General features: G+C 42.1%; 1 protein-coding gene across 1 annotated transcript in view; it reads right to left on the reverse strand.

Moving 5' to 3' along the window:
- Positions 1-21,045, reverse strand: part of ADTRP (androgen dependent TFPI regulating protein) — a 70,468-nt gene extending 49,423 nt beyond the window's left edge. The window contains exons 1-3 of the mRNA XM_079776488.1: positions 20,924-21,045; positions 15,744-15,991; positions 1,436-1,570 (exon numbers count right to left, since the gene is read on the reverse strand). Coding sequence (XP_079632614.1) covers positions 1,436-1,570; positions 15,744-15,896 — 288 coding nt within the window. The 5' untranslated portion in view covers positions 15,897-15,991; positions 20,924-21,045. The remainder of the gene's footprint in view (positions 1-1,435; positions 1,571-15,743; positions 15,992-20,923) is intronic.
- Between the last annotated feature and the right edge of the window lie 6,047 nt (positions 21,046-27,092).

Below are 27,092 nucleotides of genomic sequence, written 5' to 3' on the forward strand. Positions count from 1 at the left end.
TTCAATCGAGCTTTTTAAGAAAACATAGCAAAATAAAAATAAATACCAGTTTTAAAGACATTATAAAAATGTAAAATGAAAAAATTCCATATCGTACAATTGTAATATCAATTCTCTGGGGAGTCTGGAGAGTTAGGGATCAATTATTTGTCACTGTGGCAGGCAGAGAGGATAAAGATAAACAGGATTTGCAGACCATTAAGTCATTTCATTTTAACCAATGACCTCTCTTCTTTAAGATCACCAAGAGTGCTGAGAGCAGCCACATGGAGTATCTTGAGTCTTACGCTTTCCTTGCCCACCCCCTACATAGACATGGCAAGGGGAAGTAGGAAGGGGAGGGGGGAGTAGTGACAAACTCCCAAGCTAGTTAACTGAGAGTTGGATCTCTCCATTGCTCAGAGGTTTAGGTTCATCCCCATTCTCACACAGCCCTTGGCTGTCTTTTCGAAGTGTCTGTGCTCTGTATCAAAGTCAATGAAAAAATGGGGCGGTGGGGTGGAGACTGTTAATTTTCCAACTTTCTTATCTTCTTAAATTCCAAAGCTTCAATTTCCAAGCCTTAAAAAATGAATAACTTCCATTGTTATATAAAACTCGGCCTTTAGATTTATGGGGGTGACGGAGGAGGTGTCCTGCAAAGTGAAACTGGAATACCAGTACTTGCTCTGTAATCTGAGAACTCGGAGTTTGGAGAGTTTCATTTTGCATTTAAGTTTGAAGTCTCAATACTTTAGGAAGCAGGACAATGACAAGTGGAAGGAGGTAGTCATGTCTAATTATAGGTCCTGCTGGGCAGCTGGCGGGCTTGATCTGTTTGTTCCATTCTAACTAATGAATGAAAACATAAGCAGTGTCATAGAAGTGTGAACTGTGTCAGCAAACAAGCTTACTCTCCCTTGCATATGTCTTGCTTCTTTCCAATGTCCATTCATACAACAAAATGAATGAGGCACCCATTTTGTGCCCCACACCAGACAGATTGTCTCTCGCTTCAATTGCCGTTTTCGTGTGCCAACTTTGAAATTTCCCATCTCTCTTTTGTATGGTTTCTACTTGCAGAAGTAACACATGCTTATGGTAGCAAGTGAAACAAGATGTATAAAAGGGAAAATTAGTTATCTTTCTCCCTAGCACTCTTCATTCCCATCACCCTGCTGGAACCAAGGTTATCTCAGTTGAGTTTTGATTAAGAAAGGCCCTTTAGACGTCCCTATTAGGACAGCAAAAAAATCTTGCATCAAACATTCACAAAGACACAAAAGCTAATGAGAATTCTGTCAGTATTGTGCTCCTGATGCAGATCTCAGGACATTTATGCAAATGCAGTTGCTCTGGTCTAAAATAATGGACTTGAAACAGCCTTGCCACCCAGGAGACGCGTTCGTCCATATGCACATGTGTATTACATTGCATATACATCTTTGGAACTCACTGTGGATATAGGAAAAGCCAGTGTGGTGAAAAGCAGGTCTCTGAAGGCAGTTATGAACTTAATGTCTTTTTTCCCTTTCATTCTCTTCAGCACATCTTCCAGGCAAGCGACCCCGTAGAAAATGGCCTGCAAGAGCTAAATTCATTACAACAAATGAGGGTGTTTTCATTTGCTTTAATTAATACATTATTCGCCGACGTAAAGCTCAATCCCTCTGGGAGCAATGTGGACTTGAGAAAGAAGGGTGATGTTGGCTGTTTTGGTTGAAAGCCAATTCAAGGGCTGCTCTTCCAGCTCACTGGGCCCTGACCTTGCTCACTAAAACTGATTGAGTAAAATTGTTTAGGGGATAATAATGTGTACAGTATTTAGTGTAATGGACTTGAGCAAAAATGGAAACCAAAAAAAGAGTCAGCTTAAAAGGAGAATGCAATGAGCTAGATACCTTGGCTGCACAGAGGTGGGAAAAAATAAGTAAACAGCACAAGGGCTGAGAGCCAGATACAATGATGGTGGACATGTTCTTCCTAGGAAGAAAAATTAAGAAAAATGCCTAGTGCTGCAATCTAATTAGAGAAGCCAGAATCAGGGTCAAGAGCACCATAAAGGAGCTCTTTTCTCTCCTGGAGGAAACACACAAAATGCATCTAGCTTATTTGAGGGAGAAGACAGTATTCTTCCTTCATTAAAAGGTGGTACCTGAGCCCTGACCCATGTTGCTCAATGGTTAGAGCATTGTCCTGCACATCAGAGGGTCACAGGTTTGATTCCCGGACAAACATGTACCTGCATTGCAGTTTTGTTCCCCAGACCCAATCAGAGCGCATGCAGCATTGATGTGTCTCTCTCACATCGATGTTTCTCTTTCTCTCTCTTTCTCTCTCCTTCTTCCTCCCTCCCTTCCTCTCTCTCTAAAATTAATGGAAAAAAATGTCCTCAGGTGAGGATTAACAAAAAACAAAACAAAAAAAGGAGGGGTGGGGTTAATGCCTGAAGGCCTTATAGAGAAAATCTGAGAAAGTGATTTAAGTCTACAGAGATATAGCAAGCCATGGACTCTGGTCAGTCACTAACTCCTGAGAAATCCTTAAGGTCAGCTAAAAGAGAAGAGGGCCTTTTCGAAGGAAGTAAAATCACATAAAGGCAAACTTTGCCCACTCTTGATTTTTTGTACAAACCTGTGACTTCTCATACAGAGTTGGGGTTGTTTTTGAATTATGCTTGCATCAGAATCCATCGTATTCCTTGAAAGCTCTGGATTGGTATGAAAGGGTCAGGACTCTGCTCTGAGTGTGTCAGGCAAGTTCTGGAACCTGGGAACTTGATGGATCAAGTGGGCTATTGGGGAATGACCTCTGGGTCTGAACTCTAGGAAAGCTCTAGCAGGGTTGGCCTCCTGACAGTCCTTAGGTTAAAGGTGTGGACGGGAGAGGATCCAGAGGTGAACTAGGTCAGGGCTACTCTCAGGTAGGTCCCTATATATGCTAAAGTTCTAGAACCACTGGATCAGACATAACTGTATCACTTAAAAATCCTAGTGACTACTTAAAGCTATAATAGCTGGTTTTTAATGATGTCTTGTTATATATCAGGTACAGATCTAGGCTTTTAATTTCTAATTAACAACCTTATGAGGTAAGTCCTATTATTATTCCTGCTCTTGACCTATTTTACAGATGAGGAAACTGAGGCATAGAGAGATGAACAAACTTCCCTAAAGTCTCATAGCTGGTAAGTGTCAAGGCCAGGATTTAAGACTCAGAGTCTGGTACTTGAGCCAGACTTTGTTTAAAAAAGTATTAGATTTCTAAGAACAGTTCAGATAAAGAACTGCAGGAGGTCAGAAGAAAGCCAATTATCCATAGGTGAGAGCATTAAAAATTACTTTAAAAAATACTGCCCGGCCAGCATGGTTCAGTGGTTGAGCGTCGATTTATGAACCAGGAGGTCATAGTTTGATTCCCAGTCAAAACATATGCCCGGGGTTGCAGGTTCCATTCCCAGTGTGGGGCATGTACGAGGCAGCCAATCATTAATTCTCTCTCATCATTGATGTTGCTCTCTCTCTCTCTCTCTCTCTCTCTTTCTCTCTCCCTTCCTCTCTGACATCAATAAAAATATATTTTAAAAAATAGTGATTCCCTAACCGGTTTGGCTCAGTGGATAGAGCATCAGCCTGTGGACTGAAAGGTCCCAGGTTCGATTCTGGTCCAGGGCATGTACCTTGGTTGCGGGCACATCCCCAGTAGCGGGTGTGCAGGAGGCAGCTGAATCGATGTTTCTCTCTCATCTATGTTTCTAACTCTCTATCTCTCTCCCTTCCTCTCTGTAAAAAAATCAATAAAATATATATTTTTAAAAATAGTGATGCCACCAAAACCAGATAAAGACAACACAATGAAAGAGAATTACAGACCAATATCCCTCATGAACATAATGCCAAAATCCTCAATAAAATTCTAGCAAATTGGATCCAGCAGTACATCAGAAAGATCATACACCATGACCAAGTAGGATTTATCCCAGGGATGCAAGGATGGTACAATATCTGCAAATCAATAAATGTGATACATCACATAGACAAATTGAAAGATAAAAATCACATAGTCATATCAATTGATGCAGAAAAAGCATTTGACAAAATCCAACACCCTTTCTTGATTAAAAACTCTCAGCAAGGTGGGAATAGAAGGATCATACCTCAACATAATAAAAGCCGTATATGACAAACCCACAGCCAACATCATACTTAATGGGCAAAAACTAAAACCATTTCCCCTAAGAACAGGAACAAGACAGGGATGCCCACTCTCACCACTTCTGTTCGACATGGTACTGAAAGTATTAGCCATTGAAATTAGACAAGAAGAAGAAATAAAAAGCATCCAAATTGGAAAAGAAGAAGTAAAGATGTCCTTATTTGCAGATGACATAAAAAACCCAAAAGACTCCATCAAAAAACTATTAGACTTAATAAATGAATTCGTCAATGTAGCAGGATACAAAATTAATGCCAAGAAGTCCATGGCATTTCTATACACCAATAGTGAACTTACAGAAAGAGAGACTAAAAAAGCAATCCCATTTACCATCGCACCAAAAAAATTAAGATACCTAGGAATAAACTTAACTAAGCAGGTAAAAGACCTATACGCGGAAAACTATAGGACACTGAAAAAAGAGATAGAGGAAGACGTAAACAGATGGAAGAACATACCATGTTCATGGATTGATAGTATCAACATTATTAAAATGTCCATACTACCCAAAGCAATGTATAGAGTCAATGCACTCCCCATTAAAATACCAACAGCATATTTCACAGACCTAGAAAGAACTCTCCAAAAATTCATCTGGAATAAAAAAAGACCCCGAATAGCCACAGCAATCCTGAGAAAGAAGAACAAAGTAGGTGGGATCTCAATACCAGATTTCAAGCTGTATTACAAGGCCACTGTTCTCAAAACAGCCTGCTTGTACTGGCACAAGAACAAACATATAGACCAATGGAGTAGAATAGAGAACCCAGATATCTACCCAAACCACTATGCTCAATTAATATTTGACAAAGGAGGCATGAACATACAATGGAGTCAAGACAGTCTTTTCAATAAATGGTGTTGGGAAAATTGGACAGATACATGCAAAAAAAATGAAACTAGATCACCAACTTACACTATACACAAAAATAAACTCAAAATGGATACAGGACTTAAACATAACACGGGAAACCATAAAAATACTAGAGGAATCCACAGGCAGAGAAATCTTAGACATATGCCGAAGCAATTTCTTTATCGATACCGCTCCTAGGGCAATGGAAGCTAAAGAGAAAATAAGCAAATGGGACTACATCAAAATAAAAAGCTTTTGCATAGCAAAAGAAACCATCAACAAAACAACAAGAAAGCCCACTGTATAGAAGAACATGTTTGCAAATGTTAACACTGATAAAGGTTTATCTCCAACATCTACAGGGAACTTATACAACTTAATAAAAGGAAGATAAATGATCAAATAAAAAAATGGGCAACGGACCTAAATAGAATCTTTTCGAAAGAAGACAGAAGGAAGGCCAAGAGACATATGAAAACATGCTCAAAGTCACTAATTATCCGAGAGATGCAAATCAAAACAACAATGCGGTACCATCTCACACCTGTCAGAATGGCAATCATCAACAAATCAACAAATGATAAGTGCTGGCGAAGATGCGGAGAAAAAGGAACTCTGGTGCACTGCTGGTGGGAATGCAGACTGTTGCAGCCACTGTGGAGAACAGTATGGAGTTTCCTCAAAAAACTAAAAATGTAAATCCCATTTGACCCAGTAATCCCACTTCTAGGAATATATCCCAAGAAACTAGAAACACCAATCAGAAAGGATATATGCACCCCTATGTTCATAGCAGCACAATTCACCATAGCTAAGATTTGGAAACAGCCTAGGTGCCCGTCAGCAGATGACTGGATCAGAAAACTGTGGTACATCTACACAATGGAATACTATCCTGCTATAAAAAAGAAGGAATTCTTACCATTTGCAGCAGCATGGATGGACCTGGAGAGCATTATGTTAAGTGAAATAAACCAGGCAATGAAAGAAAAATACCACATGATCTCACTCACTTATGGAAAATAAAGAACATTATAACCTGATGAACAAAAAGATAGATACAGAGGCAGTAAAGCACTGAACAGACTGTCAAATTACAGTGGGAAGGCTGGGGAGTGTTGGGAGGGAGGGGCGGGGAAAGAGATCAACCAAGGACTTGTATGCATGCATATAAGCGTGGCCAATGGACACAAGACACTGTGGGGGTGGGATGAGGGCATGCGATAGGGTGTGGGGAGGCTGGGGGAAGGTCAATGGGGGGAAAAAAGGGGGGGGATATATGTACCAGTATATATAATACCTTAAACAATTTAAAAAAAAAAAGTAGTGATGCCTGATTTCTTCTGACCCAGAGATTCTAATTTAATGGGTCTGGGGGTGTAGCCTAGGCTTCAGGATTTAAAAAAAATTCTCCCAAGTGGTTCTACTCAGGGCAGCTAAGATTGAGAACCACTTGCCTAGAGGAGCTTCCACTTGGAAAATCAGACCTGTCTTCTCAGGAGAGGTGGAGTTGTAGAGATGTAGGAAGTTGAACCCTATCTGTGGGATGAGATTGCTAGAGAGAGGGAGGAGAAGAGAGAAGAGCTAAGTGGGAAGTAAATGCAAGGAAATGCCCTCATCTAAGGGACAGAAGGGGTAAGGGGCCAGCAAAACAGCAAAGAGTGATCACATGGTAGAAAACCAGGAATGTACCAGAAACTTTTCTCCTTTGTCCCAGAAGGAAAAAGCTTCAAGCAACAAGGAGGCATTCCAGGGAAGAGTGGGCAACAATTTTAAATGCCATGAAGAGGTTGCCATCCCAATACTTGTCATTTACTTTTGACATTTGGCCCCTAGGGCTATAGAATTTGAAGTGCAGTCTTTTGCACATGGATGTGAGAAAAAGTCACTCCTCCACCCTACTCCCACCCCCACCGGAGCTATTTAGGCCACAGCAGGCAGCTGCTTTAGTTAGGAAAGGCAGGCCTGGGGCCTGGGCTCTGGGTGAGAAGGCATGCACTGTTCTATCAACACAGCAATTAATCATGTACTGAGCACTGAGTGCCTGCCAGTTTTCCCTCTTTGGGGAGAGGCTGCCTCCACCCAGCATGTGAAGTCCACGTGACCACTTTCCTTAGCGAGAGCCTCCCCGGATCATCATGAGTCAAGTTCCTCCTGACTTTCTTTCCTTCCCCAGTTGCAGAATGTGGAAATTGAATTGGGGAAAAGAACACATTACTCAGAACTTCCACGGCTTCTCCTTCATCAATAAAAATTGGCTCCACACCATAAACATGCCAATCACTCCTCCCCCTCCACCCTCAGCTCACATATTATTTCACAGGCATATGCTACAGTGTAAAGATACCAACTTCCCCAGTGATTTTAATCTGCATTGATGTGCCATCATCTGTATCAACAAGGAATATTATGGAGCCCTCACACAGGAGCTCAGAAGGGAGGAGCTAGGGTGTAGCCAAGAGAAGTAAATAGGCAAGAACTGGGGCACAGAGGAACCACACAGCAGAGCTGGAGGGCAAGGAGAGGGAGGCACCATGGCCTCACTCAGTGAGGAGGCTTCTGGGGGCCTCAAGGACAGGTTTAGATCAGCTCACTGAAGAGCACAATGGCCTGCTCTGTCTCTAAGGAGAGTACAATGGAAGGTTTTACAAAACATGCATGGAAAGAATAGTCAAGGGAGAAAATGGTAGCTGTTATGGGGTGAACTGTGTTCCCTGACATAAAAGTGATATGTTGAAGTTATAACTCCCAGTGCTCAGAATGGGTCTACATTTGGATATAGGGTCTTTAAATAGGTAATTAAGTTATGACTGGTGCCTTCATAAGAGGAGATCAGGGCACAGACACCTAGAGGGAAGACCATGTGAAAGCATAGGAAGAAGGTGGCCATCTGCAAGTCAAGGAGAAAAGTCTCAGGAGAAACCAGCCCTGCCAGCACCTTGATCTTGGACTTTTAGCCTCTAGAACTGAGAGAAATAAATTTCTGTTGTTTAAGGCACCCAGTCTGTGGTGCTCTATTATGGTAGCCCAAGCAGAATAACACAGCAGCCTTAAAATAAGATAGCAACAACTGGCCTTGTCTTAACAACATTACTGTCATTTACATTTTTCAACTATTTTGACTTCCCAGGAAAGCAGAGCTAATGGTATCCTCTTGATCAAGACCCACTTCAGAGCTGCTCTCTGATTTATCTTTTCTACCAGTCCTTCTCGAATTCTGTTTGTTCTTTTGTGCCTTTTTCTGAAATGCTGCTGGTCCTAGTTGGGTAGATGTCTTCCATTTTTGTTGCTTGCTGACAAACTTAGTCCCTGGGAGAGCTGAATATACATTTTTATAACTAGTGCAGTTTAAGAAAGAAACCATAGCTAGAGGATATTTAATTTTTATATTCATGTGTCTTCAAAAAATTCACAAAAATCTTGAAATCACAGAAACTTAGTCTCTCTAAGTCATCAAGTTTATGGCTTTGCTTTAAGCCAGAATTAAACCATTGCAGGAAATGAGAATTTTTGTATGTAAAAAATAATTCCAGAGAGGGAGATTCCACAAGTTTCCTGAGCAAGACATTACAACTCTTATTAGATGAGTCAAGTAATCCAATGCCCAGCTCAGCACTCCGTGCCTGACTTGGACAGGTTGGGACTTTCTTAGGTCTCGCTTTGCAAATGATGCAATACTTGCAATGAGAGACTATTTAACAATAAAAGCAAATGGGGACTAATTGTAGTGTAGTGGTTAGGGTGGTGGCATGAGGAGCAGGTAGAGGACGCCTTTGTCAAGTATAGATATATTTGTATTATATGCATATACTATTTCAATAATCATTAATGCATTTAGTGTACTAGTAAGTAAGAATTTGAAATAAAGAATAAGGAAAAGAACATAAGGGAAGAATACAAACTGGAATGATGGGGGGGGGGGAAAGAGAGAAGAAACCAAGAACACTGAGGGACAGGTTGGAAAGAAGAATTATAAGAATGCTTGGCCAGAGTTGCATAGCTGATAACCATGGTCCTCAGTAGTAGGATGGCTATAGGGTAGACTGTCTTACAGGCCAGTCCCTAGAAAATGGCTCTTACTAGTTAGAAACATGCTCTTGTCATTTATGCATGCAACCAACATTCACAGAGTGCCTATGGGGTGCTTGAAATTGTGTTAGACATAATCCAGGGCAGAGCAGGCTCTATATTAATATGTTTTTATTAGGAAGAAGAAGAAATAAATAGAGGAGGAGGAGGAGAAGGAGGAGGAGGAGGAGGAGGAGGAGGAGGAGGAGGAGGAGGAGGAGGAGGAGGAGGAACCTTTCTGTATGTTTACTCTTTTATATTATGTAGGTCAGGTTCCTTGGGAAATACAACCTGAGACTCCAGGGTCAGCCTGCAGAGTGTTCATTGAGGGTGCTCGTAGACCTTCTGTGAGAGTGAGGGAAGGAAGTAGGGAACAGGACTGAGCAGCAGGGAAAGCTAAGAGGCATGGAATCAGCTAATCCCTGAAGGAACCCTGGAGCTGAAGTGGCCCTTCAGAATTGTCCTGAAGCATAGCCTTTGTACCCCAAGTCAACCAGTCATTGGATACAGCAACCCCAGGGAGGTCCCTGAGATGTGGTCCCTAGGCAGCTCCTTCAGCTGAGCCCAGTTCTGGGACAGGCGCTCAGCTGTGAGTCACCAGCAGCCCACACTTCTCCCAAGAGCTGGGGGATGAGTACCTCCATGCTGGAGAGGTGGGGGAATCTGAGTAACATCCACTACATATAAGGAAACTAAGGCACAGAGAAGTTAGGTAACTCACTTAAGATCCCACAGCAAATAAATGGCAGAGCCAGCATTCACACCCAGGCAGTCTGACTCCAGAAGCTAAGCCTCAATCACTCATCTCTAAACTGTGTGTAGAGAATCTACCAAAATGCTGTCATGGTTGCTCAATTAATTACATCTCTTTTCTTTTGGATGTTAGTAGTGACTATTCCCTTCTATCAGCCCTCATCCTTTGCAGCTTCCTCAGAGCTAAAAACAGCGGCCTTAAGTATTTTTGTAAAATACACAGTTAAGTGTATTTTTGACAGTTGAATTTAAGAGTTCCACAAATTAATACATTAACCTGATGACAGACATTAAAGGTTGGCCCCAAGTATTGAACTGAGTTCTGTAACATAAATGGATCCTTGTCTTCTCACTGTTTGTGGGCTGCCTTGGAGTCTGGACCAATGGTGCATCCTCAAGGACCTCTGTTCCCCAAGCCCTGCTTTGCTATCCCTGGGCACCTATGTGATGAGGTCACTGTAGTCATCTGAGAGCTCGAGGAGAATGAGGTCAGAGCTGCCTGAGGCTTGGGCAAATTAATGAAGAGGGGAGGGAGGGAAAGGTCATGTCTCTGTTGAAGTGGGGTGGGAGAAACGGTGGGGTCCACTCAGAATCTTCCCTGGACAGCCCAGTTATGTGGCAACACCCCTAACAATGTTTCAGAAGGACTATTATTTTCAAAAAGAGGAAAATCCAGAAAACTGTGTAAACTCTGCAAGCCAAATTATAGCTAAAAATTGCCCTCCATCCTACAGCTCCTCAACTTGTCTTCCCTGGGGTCAGAGACAGTCAATGGGTTGAAGTGGAGTAGATGGCGAGGAGGGGCACATCAGTGGTGGAAGACGGAGGCGCTGGAAGCCAGAGCTGACATGAGCACACTGAGGATGTCCACAGCACAGCACGGCTTTGTTTCCACGCCCAGCTTTGGGAACTTCCCCATTTAGCACCAGTCATCGCTGCCTGCTTGAGCCTGCAAACTCAACCTCCAGGACTGTCCCAGTGCTGAGGGCCTCCACCTGGGCAGCTGCAGCAGGGAAAGCAGTGGCTCCCTGGGGAGCCGGAGCCTGCAGCCTGCAGAGGGAGGTATTGAACAATGAGGAGTGACCCTTGCCTAGAAACATGACCCACCCAACATGGTGCTCAGTGAGGAGACCCATGTTCCACTAAATCACCCTTCCCTCTTGCAACACAACTCAAAGATGAGATGACCAGAAGCTCACCACCACCCTCCCATCTTCTCTCTCCCTCACCCACTGCTTACATCGTTCTGAGTGCTTCCCACATGCCATCTTATTTATCCCTCATGGTCACTCTGTGATTATGAATTATTTTTATTCCTATTTGACAGATTTGGAAATGAAGATATAAAGAAATACCTAGCTCAGGGTCACAGAGCTAGAAGGTGGTGAAACTGAAGTACATCCCAGAGAGCTCATGACCTAAAACTCTGCTTGTAACCATTAGTCAACACTGCCTCTCCCTCCCAAGAGAGAATTGGCTGCCTCTTCCCAGGAGTCACTGTACTCCCTCATTAGGCAGAGACTCAGGTCTCCCCTCTCCTTTCTTTACTCTCCTTAGGCACTAGGCATGAACTGGTCACCATGACCAATTCTCAGTGGCACTCCCTCGCACCTCAACTTACCCCTGTGCCTGCCACCAATCCTGTTTCTTTCCTTTGAGTCCCCTGGGATAGCTCCAGGAGGAACACTCGGAATGCTGACTTCCACTAAGGTGGACTTTGCTCTTAAAACCGGGCATACCTGCCCTAGCCAGTTTGGCTCAATGCATAGAGCGTTGGCCTGCGGACCGAAGGGTCCCTGGTTTGATTCCGGTCAAGGGCAGGTACCCGGTTGCAGGCTTCTCCCATGACCGGGCCCTGGTATCCCTGCGAGCTGGAGGCAACCAATCGATGTGTTTCTCTCACATTAACATTTTTCTCTGTTTTTCCCTCTCTCTTCCACTCTCTCTAAAAATCAATGGAAAAATATCCTCGGGTGAGGATTGAAAAAAAAGGGGGGGGGGTGGTGGGCATAACTGATATTCAGCCAACTAGAAAGTAAAGCTATTTAGAGGGGAGGGGTGTAGATTTCCTGGAAAGCAGGATGAGGTGCAGATTTCCACAAGCTTACAAAAAATAAACTTTAAAATGTTATAGGAAGCTATGAGACCTCGATAACTTTATAAGCACAACCATTAACTAATCAATCATTAGTTAACACTAATTAATCTTTAGGAAACACAACCACAAAACCTCAAGAGCTAGAAATTTTAAGGCTCAAGATTTTACCTTAAATAACATATTTGAAATCCATCCTTAAATTGATCCTCTGAAACACATTCAACCCATCTTCACCAACTGAAAAACTTTGCATTGTCACACTTTCAAGATGACATGTAATAGAGCTCAGAAGGAAACTAGCCACAGGTGAGCCTCTCTGCTCATTTCAAGGGCCAGAAGATGTCAGAAGAGACTAATTGCTCAGGAATACAGAAAAGGCTAGGGTCAATTTCAGTCAGCATATCAAGTCACCCAGCTTTTATTATGGAGGTACTCTGTGCCAGCCATTGTAGCAAATACTACTTAGAATCATAGACTGTTAAGACTGGCAAGGACCTAGGGGACAAAATTTCTGTTATGGAGCCACTTACAATTTGATTGGAATATTAAGACTCACATATGGGTGGAAATTAGAAAACAATACTAAACATAAATAAGCAGACACTGAGAGATGCTGTAAAAACTTAGGAGAAGTAAAAACAAATTGGGACTGGAGTCGGTCAGTAGAGATTTTAAAGAGAATATGGGATTTCAGGTGACTTATGAAAGTAACAAAGTGGAGGAGAGGTAGGTAGGCCTTTCACTGAAGGATAGTGTGAACATGGGTAGAGTAATGATAGCAAGAAGCCTGGGGACCAACCCTGGAGAAGACATGGGCATTCCTAGAGAAGAGAGCAGCCTTCCTTGCAGGGGAGGAGTGGGGGGGGGGGGGAAGGGGAGCTGAAGGCTGGGTAGTGAGCTTTTATTATTTTATTTTATTTTATTTATTTGGCGGGGAAGTGGTAGTGAACTTTTAAATCAGGAATTTGAAATTGGTTCCATAAGGTCAAAAGGAGCTACTATAGTTTCTTAAGTAGCAGACCACACTTCTTAAGCAGGCTTACAGTATGTTTAAAACCAACACCCCCTGCCCCCCCCCAAAAAAAAACAAAACAAAACAAAACAAAAAAAACAGCACTTTAGAAAGATTAATTTGGAATCTGAGTGGTAGATGGATGGATTGATAACAAGAGGACAATCAGATGATCTGGTCACCCAGGTAATAAGAGCCTATCATGAGAGAGATAGAAAGACTGAGGGAAATGGAAAACATAGGATTCAGTGGCTAACTAGTTAGGGAAACAAAAAGGGGATTAACACTAGGAAAAAAATCATGTCTGAAAAAATAAGTGGATTTTTTTCCATTTTGGGGGCTCTGGGGCATGTAACCAAGGTAGAATTAAGAAGTCAGGGAGCTGGTTTGTGGGAGTAGGTGATAAATCTGTTCTTAGCCATGCTTAGCATGAGGTGGGCCACTGGAAATTGGATTTGATTAGACCCTTAATTCTGACTACAGACACATCTTTCTTTTCGTTGACCATCTACATATATAAACAGCCAGGGTCGTAACATCCAAAATGACCAGGGCTCGACCGAATGCCAGGCTGCACCACAGCAGGTGAGCAGGCTGAACTGCTGACCTCTCGGAGAGAGAGAGAGGTGGGGCTGATCAGCAGTGGCAATGGCTGCTGGTGAGCCCCAGAGAGGAGCAGGGTGATCAGACCCTGCTTCTCTCTCCAGGCCTCGCCAGCAGCCAAGCCTCTCTCTCTCTCCCAGAGGTCAGCAGTTCAGCCCACTCACCAGCAGCCTGGGGAGGCTGCTGATCAGCCCCGCCTCTATGATCAAGCCTGGAGATAGGCCCAGAGATGCTGACTGGCATAGAAACCAACCAATTAGAACCAAATCTAAGTGAACTTCGAAGGCAGAACCTAAAGTGGGGGCTGAGGAGGGGTTTTAAGGGCAACAGCTATTTGGTGTAAGGTATAAGAAAGTGATTCAATTTTTTAATGACCAGTTTGGCAGTATAGTGCATATGGCTGGCTATCAGTCCAGATATAGGGATTATGTGTTTTTGTCTGCCAAGAGCATCTCCTCCTGCTGAAAAAGGCTCCCCCCCCCCGCGCCCATTTAAGCAATTCTATCCTGTATAATCTATTTATACTACTAAAAGGGTAATATGCTAATTAGACCGGGTCTACCGGCCATCTTCCAGATGTCCGACTTCCTTCGGGACAAAGCCATGGTGGTGGGGGCCAAGGCAGAGGCAGTTAGGGGTGATCAGGCCAGCAGGGGAGGGCAGTTAGGGGCGATCAGGAAGGCAGACAGAGGCAGTTAGGGTAAGGTGACCAGATCATCCCACTTTTGGTGGGACAAAACCAATTTTTAACAATTTGTCCCGCGTCCCATGGCATTTTTAAAAAGTCCCTTTTTTGGAAAGATTTTTTAAAACGCCGTGGGACTCGGGACAAATTGTTAAATATCGGTTTTGTCCCACCAAAAGCGGGATGATCTGGTCACCTTAAGTTAGGGGCAATCAGGCAGGCAGGCAGAGTGGTTAGGGGCGATCAGGCAGGCAGGCAGGTGAGTGGTTAGGAGCCAGTTGTCCCAGATTGTGAGAGTGATGTTGGACATCCCGTGAGAGGTCCCAGATTGGAGAGGGTGCAGATAATTTTATGCACTGGGCCTCTAGTTTATTAAAAACACAAAGCTGAGATTTTTACTGTATTATTTTAGCTCCACAAAAGCATTTCTTTTGTTGTTGTTTTCTAGGATTGAAATAAACTGTCACCTTAATGTTTTCAAGAACACTGAAGCTGTGTTCAGGCCTCAGATTTTTCAGGCCAAAATCAAAGGCCAGCAATTGACCAGAGAAGGAGAAGCAAAACCTCCAGGCTTGTTTGATTTGAACTTTCTGAATTTCCAATCCTCAGCATTTCAGAGTGCCACTGTTTTTGACCATGCGTAACCTCTGCTTAGGAGTATGATTCCAAAGAATTGGCATGTTTTGTCCAGTTTCTGAAATCAGATGTTGACATTGGCACTCTATATTTTAGTTAAAAATATCAAATATTAATTAGCATCCCCAAAGGATGTGCCAATTTTAGCTTTTAACTATAAAAATATGTTCACATGTTCCCAAAATATTTTTTAAAAGTCTGTTTTTCTCCCGTTCATTCACACTTCATTCATCAGAATGAGGTCAGCAGGGCTAGAAGGACAAGAAGGGATCAAGTCATATGATTGGTTTGTAAATAGTTGAAAATCTGTATTTGTTATTTGGTTGGGTGATTTTATCCTTTAAGATAGAGCCTTGAGCCTATAAAAAATTGAAGTGGGATCTGAACATGGCAAAATGTGTTTGCTTTTCTCAGATAAATCTGTTAGTCTGTATGTACTGTAAAATGGCATTTTCCTCCATTGAAAATTCCACTTCCTGTGCAACATATGCCATTCTGTCTTCCTCACAGACTTCCCCAAATAAAGTTCAAAATCCCTCCTGCATTTGTAGTCAATCTAGCCCTCTATTTGGGATCAATTGAAAAGAACCCCAAGAGAAGTCTTTTCAAAAAAGCATTTAACAATTAGCCAGCACAAAAACACAAAATGTAGCTCTGGGTGACTTCTAAATTGAGTGTCTCATAGCAAACTGTTAGGTAAAAGAGAAAGCCAGAACTCAAAAGCAATGAAGAAGGAAGAGAAATAATGGGATTTTGTACTTAATAAAATTTAAAGGTGATACACTTTACTATAGATAAATACTGTAGATTGCTCCCTGAAATGGTCATACAGACTTACCAGATTAAGGAGTGTCAAGTACTTCCACTGTCCACCATTTAGAAAGATTTTGGACATCTGCTTATTCCTTCCTTTTTGTGAGATGTGATAATTGAGGAAAATATACCAGCTCAAAACAAGGAAGTGGTATACGCATGTAGAAGTCCTCGTCATGGCTCACTCTGGCCGGGAAACTGAACGTCTGAAGTGGCTTTCGTCTGGTGTCCTTGTGTTGGGTAAGAGCTGAAATCCTGCAGCAGGCGGGGGAGCTGTAAAACACACCCCTCCGGTTGAGAGTTCCAACAAGATTGAATTTTGCTTCCCTCATAAGTTCCCTCCTGAAAAACTTTGTGACAGGATTATTGTTTATTTTCAGATGCCCCGGTTAGATAACAGGTAGTGTGCAGATTTGCATACAGGCAAGGATCAATTCAAGAGCTGCACTTTGCCCTACCAGGCTGGGACGGGGCGTGGTTAAGTGACCTTATTGAGAAGTACCACTAAACTGATGAAATCCTGTCATGGTTGCATTCTCTCTTCTTTCCTTTTCATTTGAGCAGAACAAGGAAGTTGCAACAATATCTTCTGAGAGAATGAGGAGCAGGTTGGTAAACCAGGAGGGAGAGATTGTGGGCATGTTTAGGACATGGAGGGAGGTAAGTAAAAAGGGAAAAGGTTTTGTAATCTTGCTCCTGAGGTCTTTGAGGCCCCATGAAATCTGAAACAACAGTTGGACCTCCAGAAAGCAGTTCCAAGGGTTTTTTTGTTTTTGTTTTTTAATTTTGTATCTATTCCCTGGAGAACCAAGGGTTACCCAAGGCTGTCCCAGACACTTTTATTTGCATAGGTTTTTCAATACCCCGGGAGGACAGAAGCATAGCAAGTCATCTGTGGCTAAAGAAACATAAATAAACCAAAGTGTGTGGCCATGACCCCATCATACCTGAGTTTAGACATTTCCTTGGGGAGAATGAGAATATGCTCAGGCTAGGCAGTTTGAAGAACTGAATCCTGCCTCGAGCTGGATGGAAGGGACCTGAGAGAGAGCTGAAAGTGTGAAACCTTGTGTCATCACCAGCTTGTTTCCCTGAGCAACTCACTAAGAGGGTTCTGAGCAAATCCCTAAAATAAATGCTCTCAACGTAGTTGTTTAAGTATGTAGTTGGTGCTGTACAATAATTTAACCAGGGTTTACAAGTACTGGGAGAAAGAACTTCAGGCATGCCCTAGCTGGTTTGGCTCAGTGGATAGAGTGTCAATCTGCAGACTGAAGGGTCCCAGGTTTGATTCCAGTCAAGGGCACATACTAGGGTTGCAGGCTCAATCCCCAGTAGGGGATGTGCAGAAGGCAGCCAATCAATGATTCTCTCTCATTATTGGTGTTTCTATCTCTCTCTTCCTCTCTGAAATCAATAAAAATATATATTTTTTAAAAAGGAACTTCAGGCTGTACATGTAGGACAAAACCAAACAAAGCCACCATCCAAGAGTCAGTCATAGGATCCCAAATCTTAGACACTGCATATGGGCGTAGAGCAAATCTGAACTAGCAATAAAGGGTCTGCACTGTAAACATTCCCAAAAGAGAGGTGATCTGGGAAATGGGTGACATAAAACAGTACACAATTCCATGGCCTAGGTTAAAATTGCAAATAACAATGATGACCGGAACAGTGAGACGAGATGTTTTCCTGGGGTCGTGTCTCGCGATGCCAAAGAATGAGCTCTGCGGACCAGAAGATTTAAGCAAAGTGTGGAATATGTATTACAAGCAGATTCAGGCTCCCCGCAAGGGAGGGGGACCCAATACGGGGCTGCCCATTAAAAAGCCTTGTGGTCCAGGGGTATATATTTGCTACAAGCCTGTTCTATGTCTATCTGTGTCATCACCTGATTGATCCCCTCAATTGTTTTTGCCTAGCAGCGGACCTAAACTTTCCCTGTTTCTCTGTGCTGTTATTATGTTCCTATGCTGGATTTTTTTCTGTTTCTATGTGTTTGTACATCTTGTTTACTGCAGGCCCTCTCTCGGTTTCTCCCACCTCCCGCTTTGGGTCCAGAAACATTTTATTATTTCTGCGTGGTTGGTTCCTGTGGTTAGGCTGCTCAAACCGCCATGTGTGCCCCTGCCTATGTTCCACCTGCCTTTGTTTTCCCCTGGACCCTGTCCTATCTGCCTGCATTTCAAGTTAACCCTCTCAACCACAGCATCTAATAACTTTGCGGTACTTAATACATGACAGGCATTGTTCCAAGTATTTTACACTCACATCAACTCATTTACCCTCTAATCATGACTATGAATTAAGTACTATTATTGTTATCGGCGAGACAAGGAACCCTGAGTTCCTGACTTCTTGAGGGAAATATTTCAATCAAGAGACAAAGTGTAGAAAAGCAAGCAAGAATTTATTGACCACAGCAAAAATGTACTTAGGACAGTGAAACAAGGAAGGGCATAGAAGCAATAGGAGCGCCTAGGCTGGGCTGCCTTCCCTCACTGGGAAGTCAGAGAATAGGGGCCCTTGGAGACAGGTCCAGGGGGTTAGTCCGGGACCAGCTACTGCTGTCCATTTCTCCCCTGGTTGCAAGTCTTACGGGGTCCCTTAGAGGCTGGGGATGCATGCCTGTGGGGGAAGGACAGAAGGAAGGGAATGGGATGGGAGTACTCCCAGGAGAAAGAGTGAGAGAACACACTGGGACCTTCATTTTCAGGGGTTTTAAAGATTGGGTGTTTAGGGCAGATCTTAGGGGTGAAAAATAGAATATTCATCATCTTTATGCCGATGTACCAAAATGAGATTTATTTTCTTAATTTATCTGTCCTTGGGTGTGGTTGGCAAATGGCACCTAATTGAATTTCTGTTATCTGTCTCCCTGAGTGTTTAGCTATTTACCCTCTGGTTGGGGAGGAAAAGTGCAAACCATTTACTCTTAAGTGCCCTTGGTTTAGGGAAGATAGGATTTACTAGGTGACTACAAAATGCTGTTTAACTGTCTCAGTTTCCCTATTTTGCTAGTCCTGGAATTTTCCTAGTTTCTTACTATTTTATAACAATTATGATCCTCATTTTCAGATGAGGAACTTGAAGCCCAGGCTGCTAAAATAGAGCATTCAGAAACTTAAGAGGCGGAGCTGCAATCTTCACTCTAACAGAGGTGTCTGACCCTAAAGAAACCATGTTTGCTCAGCACACCCTCAGGCTGCCTTTGCATTTATCCACTCTCTGCTTACCCCTTAAATTCTCTTCCTCTCGCATCAGAAAATTCTCTGTAAGATGTTTTGAAACTTGGTGCACATATGAATTGCTGTGCTATGTCTCCCAGACATTATCATGGTAAATATTCCTGTAGATGTAGGGATTTTACTCCTTTATGCAAACATCTCAAGTATAAGTCTGCAGATGGGTAAGGATTTGAGGCACAAGTAGGAAAAGAGAGGAAAAGACCCAAATCTCTGAAATGTGTCTCTTCAAACCTGGAGACTGACCTTATAACATCTGGACTTTTTTTCCTGCATTAGCCTCAGTGCCCACAGATGAGGCCTTTCATAAATATTGATAAAATTATTTCAATTTATTAGTAAGAAGTTCGACATTTAACATTGAAATTAAATTTTTACCATTTTAATAAATGATGTAACATGTAATATAAACAGTCGTGCACTGCTTAACAATGGGATACATTCTGAAAAATGTGCCGTTAGGCAATTTCATTGTTGTGCAAACATCAGAGTGCACTTACGCAAATCTAGATGGTGTAGCCTACTACACACCGAGGCTTTATAGCATAGCCTATTTCTCTGTAAGGGACAAAAAATAATTTTCCCTTCTGGGTTCTTGGTTAAGTTATCCTTGAAATAAAACACAGGTTAACAGGAGAAAAAATCAAAAGTCTAATAGCACCTATAACATATAATATTTATATGCTGTAAACATGGAGAGACCCAGGAAAGCTGAGTAACTTGCCAAAATGACTAAAGCAACACCTTAAATGAAATCTCCAGCTGAAGACAAAAGATGCTGGAGGCGGAGGGAGTCAGTTATGGGAGGTTACCAGGAAAAGCACAGCAAGCAAGGGTAAGGTTGTTACGCAGATTTAACTGGAAGTTGTCTTCTGCTTTGGTAAGAGTTTCTAGAGAAAAGGTAATTCCTCTCTTCTCTTACAAAGGGTAACTTCTATTTGATTTTCAGAGTTTCTCCCATGTCTGCTCTTTTTTTAAATTAACCAGCCCAGCCCTAGCTAGTTTAGCTCAGTGGATAGAGCGTCGGCCTATGGACTACAGGGTCTTGGATTCAATTCCAGTCAAGGGCACATGCCCAGGTTGCTGGCTCAATTCCCAGTAGGGGGTGTTCAGGAGGCAGCCAATCAATGATTCTCTCTCATCATTGATATTTCTATCTCTCCCTCTTCCTTCCTCTCTCTCTAAAAATCAATAAAAATATTTTATAAAAAATTAATTAATTAATTAATTAACCAGCCCAAAATAATCTTTACACCAAATAGACATATTTTGGGCTGATGAATTCCATTCCTTTGCATCTCCTAAGATCCAAACCTGTACTGCGTGTTACTATACTGAATACTGTAGGCAACTTGTATACTGCATTACGGTGTGACTTTACCATGGCCATGACATTACTATGTGATAGGAATTTTTCAGCTCCATTTTAATCCTATGGGACCACCATTGTGTATGTAATCTGCTGTTGACTGTATGAACAAAAAGAGGACTATGTGATAAATCAGAGAAGCTCAGCAGTGGCCAAAAGTAACTTCTCTGGGTGATCTGGGCAGGTCATGGTTGACTATAACCTCCTTAGTAAGAGTTTTATTTTTGCCTTAAGCAGCCCTGTTCATTGTTTTATGCATCTAGGTTAACACACCTTTGAAATGTCAGAATAATCCTCTTTTTTAGACCCCTGGAGGTTTAACCAAACTCAAGGGAGCACATAAGCTTGTTGCCTGTAAACATCCCTATTTATTGTAAGTGTTAAATATACTATACCCTCCAATGTAAAAGAAGTTTGTGAAAAGGAAAAGGGGGTGGGAGGTTGCAACCTAGTTCAATATCTGGTTAAAACTGTAGTCTTACTTCCCCACTCTGATTGACTTGGGTGGAGCTGTGGGGACCCTTGGGCAGAGCTGCAGGGACCCTCAGGGGCCTGCCACAGGAGGAGATATATAAATCAGAGCCTCACCTCGAGTTCAGTTCAGGCTTTGGATCCGGAACTCCCCTGGAATAACAGATCTTCAAAATAAAGGTTAAATTTTCCTCCCTCAGAGTGCTGGTTGATGGTTCTCCCGTGCATTCTGCAACAACAGTATGTGCCCTGACTGGGAATGGAGCTCTCAACCTGTTGGTGTATGGGGCAATGCTCCAACTGAGTCACCCGACCAAGGCTGGAAAACAATTTTTTGAATTTCACAAATACTTTTTGAGCAATGAAGGCTCTGGGGATTCCTTAGGGAATAAGAAATCCAATCCCAGCTCTCATGGAACTCATATTTTAACAGGAGGTCTATAAATTAAATAATAACACAAGTGGGTATAATTTAAAATTATAGTAGCTTTTGTGAAGGGCAAACACAAAGGACTTATTAAAGGGATAATATAGTACCAGACTTGGGGTAGACAGGAGGTCAGGGAAAAGCTGTCCCTGAGGAAGCCACATGTGAGCAGGGCTGGTCCTCCCAACATTCCTAACATGTTCTGATTGTCCCTTTTTTTTACTAGCTCCTTACATGTTCTATTTCCCAGGGAGCTGGGCCAGCCACTGCCCATTACACACAACATACTTATCCTGGTGATTTTGCCAACTATTAGCTTCTACCACTACTTTACAGTTTGTGACCACAAATTATATACCTCTAGTCCCAGCCTTCTCCTCATCCCCATAAAACTTCAAACATATCCAACTACTTTTGGACATCTCCTGAATGTGTCGGTTATACCTCAAACTCAAGATGTCTAAAATGAACTCAATGCATTTCCCCAAACGTGGGCTTTCTATTCTCTGTCTTCTGAGAATGCCCTCATCAACCTCTTATCTTCCTTGCCTCCTCTCTCACCCCAATTCTAATTAACCATCAAATTTTGCCAGGTTCATCTCCCAAACCAAGCTCAAATCAGTCCTCTTCTTTTCATCCCTTCTACAACTGTCCTAGTTCAAATTGTCTTTATTTCTTTCCAGTGCCACAGCAACTGTCTTCTAATAGGTTTTCCTGATTCCAGTCTTATTCCCCAATTCTGTTCTTCACAAGGCCAGGGAGAATTTTATCAGAAGTTCTAATCTTACCACATCCCTCCCCAGCTTAAGTCCCTTTACTGAATCAATATCACCTGCAGCATAACATCCAAATTCCATAGCTTTTAATAAACTTCCCACTTCCCTATGGCTTTGTTACTCTTTCCAGCCTCATCTTATCTCACACTTGATGTTCCTCCAACACCACCAAATTGGCAGAGGTTTCCACCCACACCTCACTATGTCATGTCCCAATGCCTTTATTCCCACTTTCGCCTCTTCCTGATGCCTTCTTTCAACATAACTTTGACTAATTCTCTCATATCCATCCTCCAAAATGCAACTCAGCAGTTTTCTTCTCTAGGAACTCTTACATGAGCCTCTCTGAACCAGGCCATCCTATATAATAAAAGGCTAATATGCAAATTGTCCCCTCAACCGGGAACTCGACTGGGAGTTTGAAGAGGTGGTGGGGCTGGCCCACCAACTGCCTGTCTCCACACCTGATTGGCCCTGATGGGGGGGGCAGGGGGGGAGGCAGGCGAGCCAACCTCATGTGTCCCCTCCCCCTGGCTGGCCTAACCCAATCAGCCCTGATTGGGGCGGGCTGGCCAGACCCCACCTGTGCACAAATTTGTGCACTGGGCCTCTAGTATTAAATAACCCCTTCTATTCTTTCCTAATACCTTGTGCATATGTAAATTGCATGATAATTAATTAGTGTATTAGTCCACTTGGGGTGCTATAACAAAAATACCATACATTGGGTATGAACAACAAAAACTTATTTTTCACAGTTCTGGAGGCTGGGAAGTCCAAGATCCAGGCACCCGCTAGTGAGAGCTCACTTCTTTGACAGTTGTCTTCTCACTATGTCCTTACATATCAGAAGGAGCTGGGGATCTCTTTGGCAGTTCTTTTATAAAGACACTAATCCTATTCATGGGGCTCTACCCTCATGATCTAATCATCTTTCAAAAGTCCAACCTCCTAATACCATTACTTTGGCAGTTATGATTTTAAGATATGAATTTTGGAGAAACAAAAACATCTAGTCTATAACTATTAGGAATTAATCTTTTTATGTGCAGTTATCTCCCAGGGTTTAAAGGGGGGGGGGTGTTTGGATTCCTAGAGCTTACCATAGTGCTAGGCACCCAATAAAAACTTAATAAATATCTATTGAATAAATGAATATGTGCATATTAGGCATACTTGTCTACTGAGTCTTACTATAAAGCCGGCTCATTCATTTAAAACCTAGTATTCTCAAAATGTTTAGCTGCTTGGGTTCTGGGAAGCAGGTAGAATATTAAGATGAGTAAGACATATCCTAAACCCTGGAGGAACTCATAGTCAAATGGCAGAGACAGATATATAAACAAAAAAATTACAGCACGATGTGATAAGTACTATAATAGAGGCATGTATAATGTACTAATGGAACCTAAATTATCTTGCACATTATTCTGTCATTCTGAATATACAGAAGTTTGAGTTAAAGATGAATGCATTGAGTAAATCATGGGAAACTTCAGATATCATGTAAGAGGAGAGGAGGATTAGAGTAATCTCTCTGAGCAAAGTGGTCATGGCCACTGGCAAACATAACACTTTTGACTGATAGGGATTATAACTCATTCCTAGGCCAATCACAGAGTGATGAGGTACAAAGAGCAGGGGATCAAACCTGGGCCGGAATCTACTGTGTAACCTTGGACTTGTTAACCATCAGCCTCATTGGGATGTTTCCTCAAGTGAAATGGGGTCCAGGGATTCTGGAGTGCTGATTGTTTCCTGAAGCAAGGATCTCTAGCCCTTGGGATTCCTATCATTCCTCATTCATGCAAGTGCTGTTCGTATTTCCCTGCCACCCCTACTGCCTCTGAACCAATATCACCCTGTCTTCTAAAGTCCTCTCCCTGATAAAAGGTGGGTGATGCTGGAAATAATTAAATATGTGTGTTGCCCCGTTGAAACCAAGGTGAAGGGAGACTAGGATCTTCCTTCCAGTGGACTTTGCATCCCTAGAAGTCCCTGTCCATTTGCTGTACATGTAGCTGAGAACTGAGAATGAAGCTCACTCATTATACCACAGCTAAGAGTATTTGTTTTTCTCAGAGGTTACTGTGACTGACCTTCTTTTTAAAAACTAGAACATTTATTAAAGGCCCCCCATCTGAAGTCTGTTTGATAAGGACATGTTTGGGTTTTCAGCCACCAAACAAACCAACTCTGAAAGGCACTGGAACTTATTTTCTTTTACTATGAGAACTTTCTTGGCCTACCATTCTACTTTGTCTGTTGCATTGGGAAACCTGATTCATAACTGCCTTACTCCCTGAACTCTAGCTTTGTTTTTACAAGGAAATCAGTGTTCTGTGATCTTCCCAGATTCACTCAGACGAGCAGAGTTCTCTGTTGATAGTTTTGAAGGTACATTTTCAGTTGGGAGTCTAAAGAATGCTTCCTGTTTACAAGCATGAAATTGACTCACATTATTTTAAAAGTTTAGAGCTGTAAAGATCCATTTGAGGACAGTTGATTCAACGTTTTTATCTTTCAGGTGAGAAAATGAAAGCTCAGAGAGGTTAAGGGACTTTCTCAAAGTCTCACAACTATAGGGGAGTAATGACCAGAATACAGGTCTCTTAACTAATAACCAGTACAGGAGGCTTCCACTGTTTCTTGAATTACTTTGTTTTGTACCCAAATTCTAGAATTTTCAAGTGAATTTCTCTTGCATGAATAAGTTTGCATGTTACTTGATTATGTGAGGTCTGATGACGTTATTAAAGAGAAACTATCTAATTAAAAGGAACACCTTTTTTACACTCTCAAATTTCACTATTTTACAAATACCCTGTTTACAGAAATGCATACATTCTCTCACAAGGAAACTCAGATATTTAATATAGATTTTTATACCTTGAATTAATCAGCAAGGTTAAGAAACATATTCAATGCTGACCATAAGCATATTCATTTTCAAGTTTTGAGCATCTCATGTGAATTCCTGCTTTCCTGCGAAATTCACTACAAGTACAACAGCAGTTAAGCTCTGGTTACCTTGTTTTAGCAGTCTATAGAGACACATGTCTGAGTCATGGGCACTCATATACATGAACTGCACTCTGTTTGCTGATTTTCTATCTAATAATTGTATCATTTACTGGAAAGGGGCTGTTGCAATCCCTAACAATAATTATGAATTTGTCTATTTCCCTTTTCAGCTCTATCAGTTTTTGCTTTGTGCATTTGAGATTCTATTGTTTGGTGCATATACCTAGGGATTGCTGTTTTCCTGTTGATGCCTCTTTTTATCATTATGTAATGTCTCTCTTTGTCTCTGTTAACTTTCTTTGCTCAGATAAAGTTTACTTTACCTGATATTTATATTGCTATTCCTTCTATGTTTATTGGTAGACTAGTATTCCTGTGCACAAATCCATGCGCCAGTAGCTCTCTGCGGGACCTGGCCACTCTGTGCCCACAGAGGCTGTCTGTGGCCCAGAGGCCCATCCGCAGCCAGGCGCGGAATGCTTGCCTCGTTGCTGCAGTGACGAAGCAAGCATTCCACCAGGCCGCTCACGCTGCCCACTCTCAGCAGCCACACCTCCCCCCTGCAGGACTGGGGGACTCCAGCAGGGCTAAGAGGATTGGGCACCACCATCTTGTGGCTATGGGCACCACCATCTTTGTGATGGAGTGACAGTTAATTTGCATATTACCCTTTTCTTAGATAGGATATTTTTCATCTTTTTACTGTAAAGCTACCTATATCATTGACATTAAATTGAGTGTCTGGTAAACAATATAGTTGGGCATGTTGCTTTTTTTAATTCACTATGCCCATATCTGTCTTTTAATTGGTACTAGAGGCCCGGTGCATGAAATTCATGCACGAGGCGGGGGGGGGGGGAACAAGGGGGGTCTCCTCAGCCCGGCTTGCACCCTCTCTCAATCCAGGACCCCTCAGGGGATGTCGGGCCTAAACCAGCAGTTGTACATCCCTCTCACAATCCAGGATGCTGTATGCACCAGTGACTATACTTTTCATACAGGTAAAAGGCATCTTGCTGCTGTATGGGCAATTACATTTTTTTTGCCCTGATTGTAAAAAGTAGTACATAACATGATCCTTCTGAGGTACCATTTTCCTCATCTTCTAAGAAGGAAATCATCCTCAATTGCTCTTTAGAAACCAGAAGAATTCAGTGCCCCTTCTGTAGGACAGGCCATGATCCTGTGGGGAGAGGGGAATGTATTCTTTCCCCAAAGCCTTATGGAAGCACTTTAATCTGTGTTTACATGCACCAACTTCTTTGGTCTTGGAAGAGAAAAAGGCTTTATTTGCCTCTTTGCACCTCTGCCCATACGTGTACTCAGAGAGGTTACTGAGAAGGGCTCCTATTATGGAACAGAATTTTATTTCCTGTGTAACCCAGCTCAGAGACTAATTTAGCCCTTGTCAAACAAGTGGTCTTTATTAAGGAATTACAGCTATCAAGTTTCAAGGTGAAATCCTCTTAGTATTACACATATATGCATGCATATTTATGTATTCTGCTTTAAGACATGCTGCCAAAGATTTTTATCAGATACATCCTTTTTGCTTGTTAGTTGGTTTTCTTATTTCTACATTTCTAGAATTACATCACATGACCTTTGAAAGTTTTTGCTTTTCTGCCTGGAACCATAGGGCAGTGTTTTATAAAAGCAAGGAAAAGTTTGCTGGGCTTTAAATAAAAAATCCCCTTAACTTAAAAAAAGAAGAAGAAGAAGTAGCAGAAGCTGTGAGATTGTTCATTTCAGAGTTGACTTATTTGGTCAAAAGGAGTTGTTTTGATTAATTGTTTACTGACCTCTGAATAAAAATGACATTCTCAAACTATATGAAAATGAAACAAACTTCCCAGGACCTTTGTTTACTTTGAAGTTTAAGGTCAAATGTGTTGGCTTCCTTGGCATTTCTGCCTACCAAGCAAATCTAAATTAGTGTATATTAATTATTCATCTGGAATTACTTCACTTATATCCATGGTTGAGGAGTATCCATGATCACTAAGCATTTTCCAACAATCTCCTCTTTGAGGCTACTCAAAGTGATTCCAGTTTTCGT

This window comes from Cnephaeus nilssonii (genome assembly GCF_951640355.1).
Source record: "Cnephaeus nilssonii genome assembly, chromosome: 7".
In the NCBI taxonomy this organism is placed as follows: Eukaryota; Metazoa; Chordata; class Mammalia; order Chiroptera; family Vespertilionidae; genus Cnephaeus; species Cnephaeus nilssonii.